Source organism: Cavenderia fasciculata, assembly GCF_000203815.1.
Source record: "Cavenderia fasciculata unplaced genomic scaffold Scf_ET2XIPL01COFD4-5, whole genome shotgun sequence".
NCBI classification, from domain to species: Eukaryota; Evosea; class Eumycetozoa; order Acytosteliales; family Cavenderiaceae; genus Cavenderia; species Cavenderia fasciculata.
Window position 1 is genome coordinate 1802692 of NW_004457695.1, and position 17477 is coordinate 1820168.

At 32.5% G+C, this 17477-nt stretch overlaps 8 protein-coding genes across 8 annotated transcripts; 5 read left to right on the top strand and 3 right to left on the bottom strand.

Moving 5' to 3' along the window:
- Positions 1 to 32: 32 nt before the first annotated feature.
- On the top strand, positions 33 to 3124 carry DFA_08327 (uncharacterized protein; the record flags this gene model as incomplete). Its single annotated transcript, XM_004355763.1, has 4 exons — positions 33 to 279; positions 384 to 611; positions 695 to 1056; positions 1145 to 3124. The coding sequence occupies 4 exons, from the start codon at positions 33 to 35 to the stop codon at positions 3122 to 3124; spliced, it is 2817 nt and encodes a 938-aa protein (XP_004355816.1).
- A 99-nt stretch (positions 3125 to 3223) lies between these two features.
- DFA_08328 (uncharacterized protein) lies at positions 3224 to 5119 on the top strand (the record flags this gene model as incomplete). The annotated part of the gene is made up of 1 exon (XM_004355764.1): positions 3224 to 5119. One exon carries the CDS (start codon positions 3224 to 3226, stop codon positions 5117 to 5119), a length of 1896 nt encoding a protein of 631 aa, XP_004355817.1.
- Positions 5120 to 5168: 49 nt separating this feature from the next.
- DFA_08329 (uncharacterized protein) lies at positions 5169 to 6919 on the bottom strand (the record flags this gene model as incomplete). Its single annotated transcript, XM_004355765.1, has 3 exons — positions 5169 to 5219; positions 5323 to 6758; positions 6808 to 6919. The coding sequence occupies 3 exons, from the start codon at positions 6917 to 6919 to the stop codon at positions 5169 to 5171; spliced, it is 1599 nt and encodes a 532-aa protein (XP_004355818.1).
- A 466-nt stretch (positions 6920 to 7385) lies between these two features.
- On the top strand, positions 7386 to 7926 carry DFA_08330 (uncharacterized protein; the record flags this gene model as incomplete). The annotated part of the gene is made up of 2 exons (XM_004355766.1): positions 7386 to 7398; positions 7607 to 7926. 2 exons carry the CDS (start codon positions 7386 to 7388, stop codon positions 7924 to 7926), a joined length of 333 nt encoding a protein of 110 aa, XP_004355819.1.
- An 87-nt stretch (positions 7927 to 8013) lies between these two features.
- Positions 8014 to 9429, top strand: DFA_08331 (uncharacterized protein; the record flags this gene model as incomplete). Its single annotated transcript, XM_004355767.1, has 2 exons — positions 8014 to 8500; positions 8672 to 9429. The coding sequence occupies 2 exons, from the start codon at positions 8014 to 8016 to the stop codon at positions 9427 to 9429; spliced, it is 1245 nt and encodes a 414-aa protein (XP_004355820.1).
- Positions 9430 to 9530: 101 nt separating this feature from the next.
- On the top strand, positions 9531 to 11643 carry DFA_08332 (uncharacterized protein; the record flags this gene model as incomplete). Its single annotated transcript, XM_004355768.1, has 5 exons — positions 9531 to 9572; positions 9649 to 10071; positions 10162 to 10479; positions 10548 to 11573; positions 11608 to 11643. The coding sequence occupies 5 exons, from the start codon at positions 9531 to 9533 to the stop codon at positions 11641 to 11643; spliced, it is 1845 nt and encodes a 614-aa protein (XP_004355821.1).
- A 140-nt stretch (positions 11644 to 11783) lies between these two features.
- Positions 11784 to 12935, bottom strand: DFA_08333 (uncharacterized protein; the record flags this gene model as incomplete). Its single annotated transcript, XM_004355769.1, has 1 exon — positions 11784 to 12935. One exon carries the CDS (start codon positions 12933 to 12935, stop codon positions 11784 to 11786), a length of 1152 nt encoding a protein of 383 aa, XP_004355822.1.
- Positions 12936 to 12999: 64 nt separating this feature from the next.
- DFA_08334 (uncharacterized protein) lies at positions 13000 to 17375 on the bottom strand (the record flags this gene model as incomplete). Its single annotated transcript, XM_004355770.1, has 5 exons — positions 13000 to 13659; positions 13727 to 14703; positions 14788 to 16397; positions 17053 to 17072; positions 17355 to 17375. The coding sequence occupies 5 exons, from the start codon at positions 17373 to 17375 to the stop codon at positions 13000 to 13002; spliced, it is 3288 nt and encodes a 1095-aa protein (XP_004355823.1).
- Between the last annotated feature and the right edge of the window lie 102 nt (positions 17376 to 17477).

Sequence of the window (17477 nt, forward strand, 5' to 3'; positions counted from 1 at the left end):
TATAATTTTTGTTATATAAAGAGAGAGAGAGAATGAATAAAAAGATAGTACTTGTAACAGGATGTTCATCAGGGATAGGTAAATCATTTGTTAGAGAGTTGGGGTCAAGAAGAGATTACAAAGTATATGCATCAGCAAGAAACTTGGATTCAATTAGATCATTAGAGAATGAAGGTTTTGATATCGTTGAATTGGATGTAACAAAGATAGAATCAATTGAAAAGGCTGTAAACTTTATCATTGATAAAGAAGGTAGAATTGATTTATTAATTAATAATGGTAATGTACAGAAAAGAAAGAAAAGGTCTTACCTTTCATGATCATTTGACTTTGTAAAGAACTAGTGCTTTGTATTTACTTTTTCATTTCTCTGTGTTGATTAGCTGGAATAAGTGATTATTCACCATTGGTTGAATTGAATAATCAAGATGCACATAGAATCATGGAAACTAATTTCTTTGGTACTGTCAATACAACCAATGCAGTTGCAAAACATATGATTGCTCAAAAGAGTGGTGTCATTCTTTGTGTTGGTAGTATTGTTGGTTTGACATCAACTCCATTTGCTGGAATGTATTGTGCTTCAAAAGCTGCTGTTCATTCTTGGTCTGGTAAATATTATAAATTAATATTAATAATATTTATATTAATAATATTTATATTACTTTCTTATATTAATCTATTTTTCATTTAGATTCATTAAGATTAGAATTAATACCATTTAATATTAAAGTGGTAGTTGTAATGCCTGGGTCAATTACATCAGAGATATCAAATAATGCCAAACCACAACTTGAACAATTATTATCAAAGGGATCACTATACGATCGCATCAAAGGTTATTTGATCGAACGTTCAACAGCTTCACAAGATGGAGCCATCTCTTCGGAATCATTTGTCAAATATACATTGGACAAGACATTGTCACCAAAACCACCAGCTAGTTTCTCGTACGGTCCCAATTCATTCACTTTTAATCTCCTATACTATCTACCAAAATGCATCACTATTGCTATCTTTTCTCGTAGATTTGGTTTAATTAAATTAAAAGAATTGGTTAATAATAATAATAATAAATCTGAATAAAAGAAAATAACAAAATACTAATATTCATTTCGAAAAAAATATCTTGTAATTATATTAGTATTCACATCACATGATGAGTAGTCTATTAAAGTTATCTAATCTATTATTATTATATATTATATCATCTATTGACAGTAATGGAGATATAATATGTTTATTGCTGACTTGTAAACATTTGTATCATAATATTGGTTTAAGAAGATCAGTTCAGTTTAAAGGGATAAGAGTTATCGATACTGACAAGAAAGAGGTATCAAAACAGTTTAAAGCAACATCTACTCTTTTTAAACTATTATCATTTAAAGATATATTGGAGAATAGTATATCACATCAACAGATCGTTTTGTCTTCTGATCTGTTAAAACAAGATGACAAAGACTATCCTGATTGGGTGAAGCAACGTATCACTTTGGAGAATAGACAAAATAAGAGTAACATTACAACTGCTTTGGTAAAGAATGCACCAATATCACAAACACTCTATGACATACAATCAATAGAGACACTATTCATCTATCATCAATACCCAGAGTATGGTAGTACATTGGATCTTGGCTCCGTCTCACTCTTTCAACATCTCCAACGTCTTTCAGTTTGTGCATACGGGTTGATTCTTGGTACTCATACAACACTCAAGTCACTTGAATTAAGTATCACTACTGAATGCCCACTCGCAGACTTGGAACTCACCAAATTCGTATCTCTGACAAAACTGATCTTTAACAATCCTTTTGTCACAGATATAGGACCAGGTCTATTTCCAAGTAGTCTAACATATCTAAATATAAGACCAAAGGAAATACCTCCAAGAGATACATTCCTTTCATTGACATCACTAGTGTACCTCAAGATTGGTCTGTATCACAGTCAATCCATCAAAAGTGAACAAGACCAACAACAACAACAACCATTCATCGATCTCGACGGTCTATACAACCTAAAGACACTCATGATCGACGATGACAGCTTTCCACCAGAGAACAAAAACTATTACATCGAGATGAGTGTTCCTCCATCACTCACCATTCTTAACCTCTTGTCAGTGTGCATAAAGATCCCAACTCGATGTACAATGCCACTGTTGGAGAAATTGGATGTACAACTAAATGTATTGATTGATGGTGGTGGTAAAATCAATCTAGTTTCACAGTGCAAATCTCTCAAGAAATTGGTTATTCATAATTGTAATCAACCTATTCCACCCATGATCATTCCATCCAATGTCGAAAAGTTATCTATATATAAATTCACAAAAAAATCTTTATTCTCCCAAGTTGTATTACCACCATCACTCACTCATCTATCAGTCTTTGGTAACTTTGATGAACATGGGTTTAAACTACCTGATTCACTTGTCAAACTAAAGTTGATGAACAATCAAGTTGCATTCCCATCACTTCCTCAACAATTAAAAAAACTGGTTTGGATAGGCAAAACACCAAATTTGGTTTATCCATCCGACTACCCACCAAATATTGAAACAGTCAAACTAACCAACATGGCTGTTGCCCTAACAATAGACAACATACCACCACCCACTAAATATCTATCACTCATTTTGAACAAAGACCTTAAAATGACACCAAAGGGACTTTCAATCTTTTCAATAGGTTCAAGGTTAAACAAAAAAATAATAGATTCCAACCAACCACAACAACAACAACAATGGTTGCCATACAATACTACACATCTAACATGTGATCTTTGTGGAGCTTCTTCATCAAAGGTTGCATTTAGATTAGATCAAGTAATCAACCATACCAATGTTAGAAATCTGTCAATCTCTGCTTATGGTTTTACATCTTGTAGAGATATATTAATTCAAAGATTAGACCCAGATAATAGAAAAGTATTGGTATTGGAATCACATACTCTAGCAGGTGGAATAATCACTCAAAGAAGAAAAACAATCAATAATAATAATCAACACCAACAACAACAATATGATCCAATTTATTTATATTTAAATATTAGTATTATATCTCCATTTCAATTGGATTGGGGATTCTTAGATGACAACCAAATTAAGAACCTTTGATTAAATAATAAATTAAAATATATTAAAAAAAAAAAATCCATCTTTGCCTTTTTTTTTTTAATCTCATTTGAAGATCATTCATTCACCACATGACATACAATGACAAGTCTATTATCTTTATCAAATCTATTAATATCACAAATCATATCATCAATTGATTATAATGGAGATATAATATGTTTATTGCTTACAACTAAAAAGTTATATCACAATAGTAGTTTAAGAAGATTCATTCAATTTAAAGGAACAAGAGTATTCGATGATAATGGTCATATATCACATCCCTTTTATGAAACAGCTCTTCTATTTAAATTATTTTCATTTAAAGATATATTAGAGAATAGTGTATCAGATAATAAAGTGTTACTACCTGAAAAAGGAACTCACTCATTCTATCCTCAATGGATAAAAGATCGAATCAATGTAAATAGAAATGATCAGAGTACCATTACAACTGCTTTGATGGTTCATTACGAATCAGAATCATTAAAGTCACTCTACAAAGTACCATCAATCGATACTCTATTTGCTGGCCATGGTTATGACAAACAAGGCCAGTTGTTTGATCTTGGCTCCATCTCTTTGTTACCAAATCTCCAACGACTTGTAGTTAGTGCATACAAGTTGAATCTTGGTCCACACACAACACTCAAGTCATTGACACTACATATCGGCACCAAATACCCACTCGCCAAGTTGGGTCTCGTCAAATTTACATCGTTGACCAAACTGTCATTTGAAACCTATTGTGTGACAAATGTTGGTCCAGGTCTTTTGCCAAGTAGTCTTACGTCTCTCACTATGAAATTGCTAGAGATACCTCCAAGAGATACATTCCTATCATTGACATCACTCGTGACTCTTGATATCACACTGGAAAGTGAAGCAGTTGCAGAAGATATGAAAGAAGGATGCATCGATCTCGACAGTCTATGCAACCTCAAGACCCTCTCGATCATTGACCACACCTATTCAGTATGGTGCTACATTGAGGTTAGTATACCTCCTTCAATCACCATTCTTACCTTCAAGTCGGCATTGATAAAAATCCCAACCTTATATACAATGCCACTGTTGGAGAAATTATATGTGACTGAAAATGTATTAATCGATAAAAGAATCAATCTATTGCCATCAAAATCGATAAAGAATCTCGTTATCTATGATTGCGACCAACCTCTTCCGGCCAATAGCATACCATCCACTCTTGAAACGCTATCAATACATAAAACCAACAGAGACTCTAGAAATCTTCATGTACTTGGAAATGTTGTATTACCACCGTCACTCACACATTTATCCATGTTGGGAGATTACGATCCCGTCAAACTACCAGAATCACTTGTCAAACTAGAACAAACATTGGATCAGAAAGCCACCCAATTTGACCTTTCACTTCCTCGTCATTTGAAAAGTCTGTGTTGGACAGTTAAACCAATATTCTATCCGGGAACCACAAAGTTTGTGTTTCCAACGTCCTCCTCGTATCCACCTGATCTAGAAACACTCAAACTATTCAAAATTGAAGGATGCTTTATTGACACTGTTCCACCAGTCACCAAATATCTATCAATACCTTTGCAACATATAGATAAATCGGAATATGATCATCCAATCTATTCACTCACATCAGTCATCTCTGAGACTACTACTTATCAACAATCACAATGGCTACCACCCAACACCACTCACCTTACCTGTAGAATTTTGGATAAAAGAAAAGAACCATACAAGATCATCTTTAGATTGGATGAAATTATCAACCACACCAATGTTAGACATTTATCTCTTATCATCACAGAGGTTACCCATCAATTTACAATTCAAAGATTAGACCCAGACAATCGAAGTGTATTAGTAGTACAAATAGAGTCACTTCAAGGTGGAATCATCACTCAAAGAAAAACAATCAAAAAAAACCAATATGATCCCATTTATTTATATTTTAGTAACTCTTTTATTCCAGATTTGGTCTGGAAAATTATTCCAAAGTAATCAAATAAATAAATTAGATTTAAACAATCTTTTTATTATTATTTTCCATTCACATCTTTTCTAATTTCAAAACTCCATGCCAAAGAAATTGGAGACCATCCTACACCCAAATATAAATAAATGGGATCATATTGGTTATCTTTGATTGTTTTTCTTTGAGTGATAATTCCACCTTGAAGTGTTTGTGTTTCCAATATTAATACATTTAGATTGTCAGAGTCTAATCTTTGAATTGAAAATTGATAGGTTGTTTGAGAAAAATGAAGAGTTAGATATCTAACATTGGTGTGATTGATCACTTCATCCAATCTAAAGATTGTTTTTGGGGCTATCTTTGATTCCCTTAGGTAACAAGTTAGATGAGTGGTATTGAGTGGTAGCCATTGTGGTTGGTTGATAATTTTAAATATCCTCGAGCCGATTCGATAGATTGGAAGGTTTTCTGGAGACAGATTTTGGTCCAGAAAAATTGATAGATATTTGGTGGGTGGTGGAACTTTGATCAAAGAATTATCATCAATAGTTATCACTTTAAGTGTTTCAAGATTAGGTGGAAGAGGATGACCGGATGAGAATAATTTTGGGAGACTGGTTTCCCAATCCACTTCCCAAGTCAGTTTTTTCAAATTTTGGGGAAGATTAAAGAGTTGAGATTGACTGTTGAATGTTTGTTTTAATTTGACAAGCGATTGTGGGAACACAACAGACTCACAATGCTGTCCTTTGATGGATAGATGAGTAAGCAATGGTGGAAATTTAATTTGACCAAGTATTTTTCTTTTTAAAGTGTCTTTATCGATTGTAAGCTTTTTAATAGTTGATGGGATGATGACGGGTTCAGTGCATTGATAAATAAAGAGTTTCATGATTGATGGACACTGTGATAAATTGATTCTTCCAGTAACCAATATGCTTTGATACACATAAAATTTCTCCAACAGTGGCATGGAACATCGTGACGGGATAACTACAGATGAAGACCAAATGGTAAGAATCTTGAGTGAAGGAGGAACACTTATCTCGATGCTACAGTTAATGTCCTCATCTATTTGTATCAGGAAATAGTCAAAATTGAATACGAGTACCTTGAGGTTTAGTAGACTATCGAGATCGATGTGTGGTTGGTCTTCCACCTCTATATCTTCCTTCAGGCCAATCTTGAGTTTGACTAATGATGTCAATGAAAGGAATGTATCTCGTGGGGGTACCTCTGTCAATCTAACAGTGAGAGACGTAAGACTACTTGGAAAGAGACCTGGTCCTATATTGGTCAAAAAACTACCTTTGAAACTCAGATCCGTCAACGATATGAATTTGGTGAGACCCAAGTCGACGAGTGAGCATCTGGTGGTGATATCTAGTTTTAGTGACTTGAGTGTTGAGTGAGGACCAAGAATCAGCTCGTCTGTACGAACTGACAGACTTTGAAGATTTGGCAAGTACTGTGAGATCGAGTCAAGATCCACCACCTCCCCTTCACTTTGATGTTGAATGATGAATAGTGTCTCGATTGATGGTATCGTTTCATAGAGTAACTTTAATGACTTTAGTTTGGAATACATCAACAAAGCAGTTGTAATGTTACTTTTATCATCTCTATCTTTTAAAGTGATACGTTGTTGTATCCAATCAGGATAGTCTACAAAGTAGTTGATTTTGTCATAGTATAACCTGATGATCCGAAATACTCCTCTCCAATATATCATTAAAAGAGAATAGGTTGAATAGAGGTGCTGATGCTATAAATTGTTCTATATCTCCTTTTTCATTGATAGGTACTATTCCTTTAAACTGAATCATTCTTCTTAAACCAATGCTATGATACAACTTTTTACATGTTAATAACAAACATACTATATCTCCATTATTATAATAATATCTCCTCCAATAATATCTGTTATTTTTATGGTAACTTTTATTTAAAAAAGGTTATCAATAACTTTGAAGTCTAATTCCTCCCTTCTAGTAGTATTAGAAGGTGTAAGAAATGGTGTTACATAAATGAGTTTATATGACAACTTTCGAAACCAACATTATTGTTATAGGTTCCTTGGTTACCCATCAACCTAGCCGATTATCGACTTTTCGATGGCACCAACCCATCACTGTGACTTTTTAGGGTCGGCAGCTGGTTGGTAAGAGTTGGCCTTGCGGCAGCAGCTAAATAGCAAAGACGTCCAGCAGACAATTGTCTTTGATCAATATCTGATATCAATTTATATTAATAATAGATTTGATAATCGATCATTGAATATTCTAGAAATAAATGAGAAGCTCGAGTATTTATTTAAACTTTTGTACTAGCCATCATGTGTAATATATATTGATGAATCTATTATCTTTATCAAATCTATTACTATCACAAATCATATCATCTATTGATGATAATTTAGATATAGTATGTTTGTTGTTAACTTGTAAAAAGCTATACTTTAATAGTGGTTTAAAACCTTACAAGGTTTAAAGGGTTTGAACTTTTAACAAAAGATGGACACATATCGGTTCAGTTTATATCAGCAACTACTCTATTTAAACTTAACTCATTTAAAGATATATTGGAGAATAGTATATCTGATCAACAAGTCATACTACCTCATATAAACAACAACACCATAGAATACCAATACAGATTTGATGACTTTCCAAAATGGATAAAAGATGGCATCACTGCAGTTAAAAGAGACAACAACAACAACAACAACAACAACAACAAGAGAAACATTAAAACTGCGTTGATGACAGATTACCAACCAACAACACTACAGTCACTCTACGAGATACCATCAATCGAGACACTATTCATCTAAGAATCATCCTTCAGCGCTGGTGAGGTCGATCTTGGTTCCATCTCTTTGTTACCCAATCTCAAACATCTTTCAGTTCATACATACGGAATGGTTCTTGGTGCTCACACAACACTCAAGTCAATGAAACTCAGTGTCACCCTCAAATACCCACTCGTCGACTTGGGTCTCACCAAATTCCTATCATTGACAGAGCTAATATTCGTCAATTACTTGGTGTCAAATGTTGGGCCTGGTCTATTGCCAACTAGTCTGACTTCTCTTACTATACGACTACTAGATATACCTCCAAGAGATACATTCCTCTCATTGACATTGCTCGTCCATCTCGAGATCCAAGTCCATAGAGAATCAATTGATCCAAATCGAGATGAATTCATCGATCTTGAGGATCTACCTAACCTCAAGACTCTCATCTTTGATGGTGACAATGACATAGTTTCAGAGGGTGACAACCAACCAATCACTGGGATTAGTGTACCTATGTCACTCAAGATTCTCAAGCTTCGATGCAATCGTTCACAAATCCCATCTCGTTGTGTCATGCCACTATTGGAGAAATTGTATGTGAATCAAAGTATATTGATTAGTGGAAGGGTCAATCCAACATCACAGTGTCCATCTCTAAAGAAACTAGTTATTCTAGATTGCACTGAACCTATTCCACCCAATAGCATCCATTCCTTACCGACCAGTGTCAAAAAGATTACAATACATAAATGTTCTGGATATGATATACTTGTGAAAGTTGTATTCCCACCAACACTTACACATCTATCAATCATGGGACTTTACGAACCTATCCAACTACCAGAATCTCTTGTTAAATTAAAACAAATGATTAATCAAGCTTCAATACCTCGACAATTGAAAAAGCTTGTCTGGGCCAATCCGCACATTGGCTGGGAAACCAACAAATCACAATTAAAGTTACCATCCTCCAATGACTATCCACCCAATCTTGAAACACTCAACTTGAATGGCATTGAAGATGACTTTAAGTTTGAAGTACCACAAACCATCAAATATCTATCCATATCATTGACACATGGCCATAACCTGATGCCATACAACCAGCAACCTCTTTCAATCTTTTCAATCAGTTCAAAGATCATCACCATCTCTCAACAACAACAACAACAACAACAACAATGGCTACCACACAACACCACACATCTAACTTGTGACATTAGGTCTCTGTTCCCGGCACTATTTAGATTGGATGAAGTGATCAACCACACCAATGTTAGTACTTTACATCTCTCTAATCCACATTTTCTTTTTAATTTTACAATTCAAAGATTGGATGCAGACAATAGAAATGTATTGGTATTTGAAAGCCAGTTTCTTATTGGTGGAATCATCACTCAGCAAAGAAAAACAAATAGTCAACAATATGATCCCATTTATGTATACCTAGACCCTCTCCCAAGTTCTTCATCTCCATTTGAATTGAGGATTTACAATCAAACTTTAGTAGATACTTTAGTCTTAAGTAAAGAATAAAAATGAAATTTAAATAAATAAATATTTTCAATGTTTAAAATTGATGATGTTGAAGCAGATCACATTCAGTGTTATAATATTAGAGATTATGTATTTATAGAATGAGTAAAACAGAAAAGAATAGATTCAAAGAATCTTTAGATGTAACTATCAACTTTACATATATACGAGATCAGATCACATTGAATCAACAACTTACCTAATCAATATTCTAAATAGAAAGTAAATAATTTAAAAGAAGAAGATGATGATGAAAAAGAAGAATGTACATTAGAGTTGATCGAATTGATTGTAGAGATACAAGATCCAAAAGGATTGATAGATGATTTAAAAATAACGACAGAAGAGATGATGACTTGTGTAGACTTGATAGAAGCTATTGAAAAGAGATTACTACAGGTCGACGAGAATGAAGACTATCGTATCTTTGTAGTTGGGTGGCTACTTAGTTCAATTGTACTGAATCAATACAAATCACTTGATCAACATTACAAAGAACAATTACAATTTAGAATCAAATCAAAGTACATGATGTTTATAAGGTTTAGAACTTTTCGTGACCTTGGTAAATTATCATTTATATTAAATGATTTTGATAAATTAGAATTGGATAATCTTTTAATTAATCAATTAAAAAAAAGAGTAAGAGAAGAAATGTCGAATTTATAAATATACATCTTCTAATATAAATATTTATTTATTTATTTATTTATTTATTTATTTATTATTTAGACATTATTTAAATTATCAGAAATGATTAAAGATATTAAAAATGAAAGGAATGTACTATTTGCATTAATGGCAATAAGAGCATTAATTTATACTGGTAATGGATGGGATTGTATTGATGATATATTAAATACTGGGATCGTACCAACCATCCTAACCATTGTAACCGATTCATTTAATATTATAAATGAATTTACAAATGACAAAAATATCATCAACTATAACCAAAATGAAAAAGATACATTAAATTTAGATCATTTAAATTTAAAATTTAAATTAATGTATTTAAACAAATCAAAGAAATATATTCATCTTGTTTGTGTAAGAAGAAAAGAAAAAAAAAGAATAATTTAAATTATTTATTTATTTATTTATTTATTTTTTTTTAGAATGAATCATCAAAAGTAATTATAAATATAACGACAACAATGGATGGTATAGAATCTATCGCAAAAATGGATATAATACCAATACTTTTTAAAATTCTTAGTAGTTATTCAAATGTAAATCTAAAAAATATAATGCAATGTGCATTATTTATGGTTGGAAATATAACTGCAACCAAACCAGAATGGCGAGATGTTATATTAAAAAAACATGGTTTATTAAAATTGATCATGGAGATGGGTAGAGACGAGGCGGTCATGTCACAACTATCTGATGAAATATCAAATATTTTCGGATCGGTCATACGTTGTGTGGATCCACCAATAGAATGGAGAGAGATTATAGATTATATGTTACCATTTGTATGTCAACACTTTTTATCAAACGAAAATACTACAAGAAGTGTCACCAAGTTTTTGGAAGGTCTTTCGAGACACCCGTCATTTGAAATTGCTGTGTTCAGACAATATCGCTTAGACAACTTTTTGTTGGAGAGTTTGGCAAGAGACATTGACCTATTTACAGATGATTGGTTCTTTATTTTAGAGTCTGCTCTTTGGGCTATTACAGGTATATCGGAAAAACAACCCAACAATACAATATTCACCTATGAACGACTTTTCAGTACTTTTAATCGATTACTAGTACTGGTAGACAATTATCAAATCATTGACCACATTTTATATACAACATACGAATTGATACGTAATACAACAAAAGCAAATATTATCAATAGTAATTTAATCAAAATTCTTACAACTAAAGTTTCTAAACTAAATAATAATAATAATATAAAATCGACAACAACAACAAAATATTCAGATTCAGATCCATTAAGTGTTTATAGGTTGATAGATAGGAAATTTATGATTGACGATCCGTCGGCCTGTCAAATGCTTTGGAATCTTTTAGCAATCTTGGATGGAATGTCTCCTATGGAAATTGGAGAATGTGTTTCCCAAGGTATTATTCTCCTACTCGTTACTCTATATCGTTCTGTAAAGACAACAGATACTTTTTCCCTCATTGTAGATTGCCTACGAATTATCATTCACAATGCAGATGATGAATTGTGTCAATCTCACTTGTTGGAATTAAATTTTCTAAATCTTCCAATACTACCGATAGACACTGCAAACGAAATAGAAATAATGAAAGAATCAATTAAAGAATTTTTACTTGAACAAATAAATTTAACCTAACCAATGTACATATGTAATTAAATACTTTATTTATTTTTATTTTATTTTATTTGTATTAAATTCAAATAAAGGAATATTTGTAATATTAAATAGATTTAAAAATTCTTTTTGATCAATTAATGATTGTCTTGATGATTTGTTGATTATCTTTTGGTTGCCCAGAAAATCAAAAGTAATTTTAAAGTATTTTCTAGACAAGTTGTAAAGATCCTCTATAAATTGAATATCTTCAAATAGCTTTGGATGTTTCCTCTTGATTGAGCGGACTTTTGTAACGAGGCCAGACTCTGTAAAATGTACATCTCTTTTGATTCTTGAGTAAACAAATTGGATAATGCTAATATTTTTGGTCTCAAAGGCAGTTTCTAGACTCTTTCGACTGAATGTTCCTGAAATCCTATACATCTGATCTACCAAATCCAAATTGTTGCTATCGATTGCCAAATTGTGGAAATCTTCTCTTTCTACCCAACCTTTGAATTTTGATCCACACTTTGAGAGCATCTTGATACTCTTATACTCTTTATCTTTGAACATTTGCTTCAAGGTTTCTATTGATCTCCAATTAACTTCTCCAGTGTACACTGGGAGATAGGCTGTGACCAATGTAGCCTCGACACGTACATTTGAACAACTAGATGCACGTTCAATCAGTTTGGGGTAATCCTTTTGACCAATGACCACACCAAGTAGATCTATTGCATAGTTGAAACTCTTGCTCCCTTGACACCACATTACATTTTTGAGAGTCTCTACTGTTGCAAATCGATCCTTTACTCCTTTCTCCAATAGAATACTGTGTAGTGCTACCAACATCTCTGGATGACGTGAGAAACAAAGATCCTTTGATACATGGTCTGCAAAGTAGTTCTCTACAAAAGGTCTATCGAATTGATTGAAAATGTCGACATATCTTCTCAATACATCCTTTGAAGAAAAGAATTCTTGATTGTCATCCAAACTTAGTTGTTGTTTTGTAATAACAGGGTCAAGTTTCATTCTATCCCTGACCACTCCCATGTCTATACCAAGTCTGATCGATTCTTTTAAATTGACTTGATCAAAGGTTATACGACAATGTCGATTGGGGTGTATTGTTTGATGAGTTAACCGAATCCATTTTATAATCTCTCTTTTTAAGATTATATTTCTCCATATTTTAAAGAATACAATGTTATTACTAGACATTTTTTGAACATATAAAATAGATCAAAGATGAGGACTGTAGTAAAAACATGATATTCCTTTTTTTTTATTTTTCTGTTTCATTTCTCTTTTCTTCTTCGATTTGAGGAGGAGCGACTAAAGATGGAATCTCTGTTGGTTGTTGTTTTATATTATTATCATTGTTTAAAGGAATATCTATAGTTGATGTTGTAGTTGTTGTTTTATCTTGATTAATTTCTTTCATTTCAATTTGATGATCATATTGAGGAATTGATTTTGATCTTCTATCTTTTTTAATTTTAGGGAAAGCTCTAAGAACAATACAAACATGTTTGATAAAGTCTCGAATACAATACATTCCACTACCAAATTGAATCATTTCTGGATGAAGATTAAAGAGGATTTTCTTTCTGAGGAGTTTGTGACGAACCGCTTGAAAACTAGTATCCAGTTTGTTAAAATCATCGGCCAGTACCTTTGGAATATCCTCATCGCCATAAGGTCTATTCATATTATATACCAATGTTTTAATATCCTGATTTGATTTTTTCAATTCATCCAATAATTGATTCAACGATGATAGTATTGGATTCATTGACAAAATGATTTCATTACTAAAAATCGAATGAAATGATGCTTCAGTTGCCACCAATCTTGTAAATGTTCTACTTAGAATTTCAATCATTTCAAAATATGGTGCTGATGATGTTTTTGGTTTTAAAAGTAATTCTGATCTTATATCATACTAAAAAGAAAAATAAATAATAAATAAAATAATTCTTTTTTCTTTGTTTCTTTTTTCTATTACTTACAAGAGAATTTTTTTGTTTTGATAAAGCCATTCTAATATTACGAATAGAAGTAGCAATTTCTTGATTTTCTTTTTCTTGATTTAACTTTTCTTGTTCCATGTCTGTTATTTGACGACCATCTACTCGTAGACCATTTTCAATGATTCTGATAAAAGTATTACACATGTTTGAAGTGATTTCATAGAGTGCAACTTTACTCTTTCGATAGGTGAAATAGGGAAAGATGAAAAAGGAGATGATGACCACCCAAACGACACCGAGCACAATGTGGAACGATCTCAGAACACCGATATAGTAGGAAAAGGATTGATAACTACCATAGGCAACGATAATATAGGTAAGGCCGGCAACGGCACCAGCATAACTAAATCGAACGTCTTGTTGGATAAAGGCAACGTTGAATACCCAAACAAAGGTGACCAGCATGAGAATGACAATCTTGGGAGCAGTAGGTACCTTGTCGACAATGATACCAACTACAAAACCCAAAAGTGCACCACACAGAGTACCAATGACACGATGAATACCACGAGTGATGGTAGCTCCCAACGATGGAGACATGACGAGACCAACCGTTGCACAAGCCCAAACACCATGAACTACAAATTCATTGTATCTTCGTCCTTCAAAATACCAAAATCCAATCACTGCAGAGGTAAAACCAATCGACAATTGTAATGGGAATTGCCATTTCTTGTTTGCAAAAAATAAATTATAAAAGTATTCGACCGATGTTTTAAATATTTGTTTTAAACTTGATTCCCTATTTGAAAAGACCCTTCCAATTCTAATGGCATGACTATAAAAGTAATTTGGTAGAGCCAATAAAATAATTGGGAATCCATATTGAATAATTTCAAATGATGTTGTATATCTTCTAATATTACAATTAATCTGATAAATAATATCGGTAATTTTACATTGTTGACGTGAAAATGAAAATATTCCAAATATAAAAAAATGTACTTTTGTTATTTCTATAAAATAAAAAATAAAATAGAAAAAAAGAAAATTGTAAATAAATTATATTATTTTTGTTTTGTTTTTTTGTTTAATCTTACCAGAAGCAGGTAAAGTTGGAAGATTTGATTTTTGATATTCACCAACAACTTGTTTATACATTTCTTGAGATACTGTTAGGAGAGCTTCCGTTTCATCAAAAGATTCTTGTAATAAATCTCTTGTTTTTTTTGATAATGATATTCCGTCTGGTTGTTTACTATCGATTGGACTGTCTTTTGGTGAATATCGTTTTCTAATCACCTCGACCATGAACCCAATTTGTAGATAAATTTCTTCAATCATACTATTGAGTAATGGTAACATTGGAAGTATAATCTCTTTACCAATCAGTGGATTGAATCCATGTTGAACCGACAACTTGATAGATAATAATTGTTTGTGATTGATTTCCAAAAGTGACAATAATTGTTCAAAATGAGGCATCAACGTTGCATTCCATTTCTCTGCCCTAGAATCAGCCAACAATAAAGTCAATCTATTGATTTCATTTGTCAACTTGTTGTCCATTTCATGTAACTCTTTTTCTCCTGGTATTTTAATTGATGATGTTAAAACTGCCTTTTTTCTCTTTTGGCCAGTAGAAATGGTGGGAGTATCCAAAGTTTCGTCAAACTCTGAATAAGTTGGTGTAAGAATTTCAGCTCCCAATCTATCCATTCCTGTTGATCTTGTAATTGGTAATCTTGCGACATTACCATTACTATCTTTTAATGATGATGGTTGCGGTGATAATGATGATGGCGGAGGAAGTAATACTGTATCAGATGCCTTTATACTTTCCAAAATACTAGCATCTACAGTATTTAAATTACTAGGATTATCTTTAAATTCTTTTAAATTGTTGTCCTCGTCCAATACCATGAGTTGGTTATCGATGGTTTCGGGGAACATGGGAAAGTTGAAACTATAGTTTTTGACCAATAAGACGGCAGGCTCTTCCGAGTTGATACGAGCTTCCATCTGATACCCAACACCACGGAAAAAGTGTCTGATAGAGTCGAGAGTCTTGGCACTCTTGTCGACAAACAGACGGGTCGATAAGATGGGAAGGACAAGCATACCGACAATAGTAATCGATGCCATGATCATGAGACCAATGACAAAGTTCTCCCACAGCTGCTGATTCTTGTCGTGCAGTGGTGAAAAGTACATGAGGATGGCAATGTCAATGAGACATTTCTTGACGGCTAGTGGTGTGAACCAACGTCGTCCGACCGACAGCGATGCAATGATAAAGGTGAATATAAAGGTTGTAATGAATGTAATCCACCAGTGTCGATGTGGAATAATGAGAAAGTTGAGATAGCAAAACAACGTAGCAACACCTGTACCCAGTACGACGATCGTTCCATTCATTACACCGGTCCACGTCGACAGTGTATTGGCAATGATGACACAAAACACTGGCACCAAGACCAAAGAATTCTCGTTGAACCCAAATGGTATAAACACTACAATCGATGCTACCACTGTAATCAATGCCTCTTTAAATGCTATCAACCCCTGTAAACCAAATAGTCTTCTCTTTGTACTACTCGTTTCATCTTTTGGTTGTTTATGATTATGAATAGTTTGAACTTTTGGTATTGTCATATTAATATTATTACTATTACTACTGCTATTCATTATTTCTTCTTCTTCTTTTTGTCTAATTATAGACTATACTAAAAGGTAACCATAATAATAATAATAATAAAAGATAAAAGATAAAAAGAGAGAATAAATAAATAATTATGAATAATTGATGGACAATGAAAATGAGGGTGACTTTAGTAAAACTTTTTTGTTTTTATTTTATTTATTTGTTTTTTTTTTTGAACTTACTTACCTTTCGGTTCGGACTATGTTAGAGATAACTAGAAAAAATACGATATTAAAAATAAATATTAATCTTTTACTTTATTTTTCACCATCTCTTCTACTCTGCGACAGAGTGAGGGTATGTATATGTATAAAAGATATCCTTTACAAAAGAGGTGAATGACAATGATTTAAAAATATAGAAGGATGATGAGGTCATTTCGCCTTGTTTTTTTTTGTCGGAGGTGCGAATAGGGGATCTATGCATTAGATCTCTTGAAAAGGAAATGATTCTGATCATCTTCAACTGACAGCCTGGTAGTTCTGATTTTTTTGGGAACTACTTCCTTTTTACCACCCCGAATATATAAATATCACACAAAGTGACACATCATGAGATGTGTATATATGAAGAATACATTTAAGGATCTTTAAGATATTTAATATTATATCATGATTCATTCAAACAAAATCATCTCATATTAATCTAATCTTCTTCTTACACATTTGAATATCTCATTTTCTATAATAATAATAATAATAATAATAATAATAATAAATAAAAGTCTCTTTATCTTTTAGTAAAAGTTTGAAGTAAACAATCTCTAAAGATGAAGTAGTAATGTAATGAGCAAGTTGCTCTTGTGAAACGAAAAAGAAAAATTAAAAAAAAAAAAAAAACGAAGCGAATGACAGAAAGATGATGGTGATGATGTTTAAAAATTAACTATTAAACTAACTCTTTTACTCTTATTCATTTGCAATCAAATAGACAATATAGTAGTATATTTTTGTCTATATTTACATCTTCATCAACAACCAACATCTTCTTCTTCTATTATATTCACAAAGTTATAGTTTTAGTTTTCGAAAACTACTTCTTCCTACTATCAACTCAACACCTCCTCCTATTTTTTGATCTATCAAA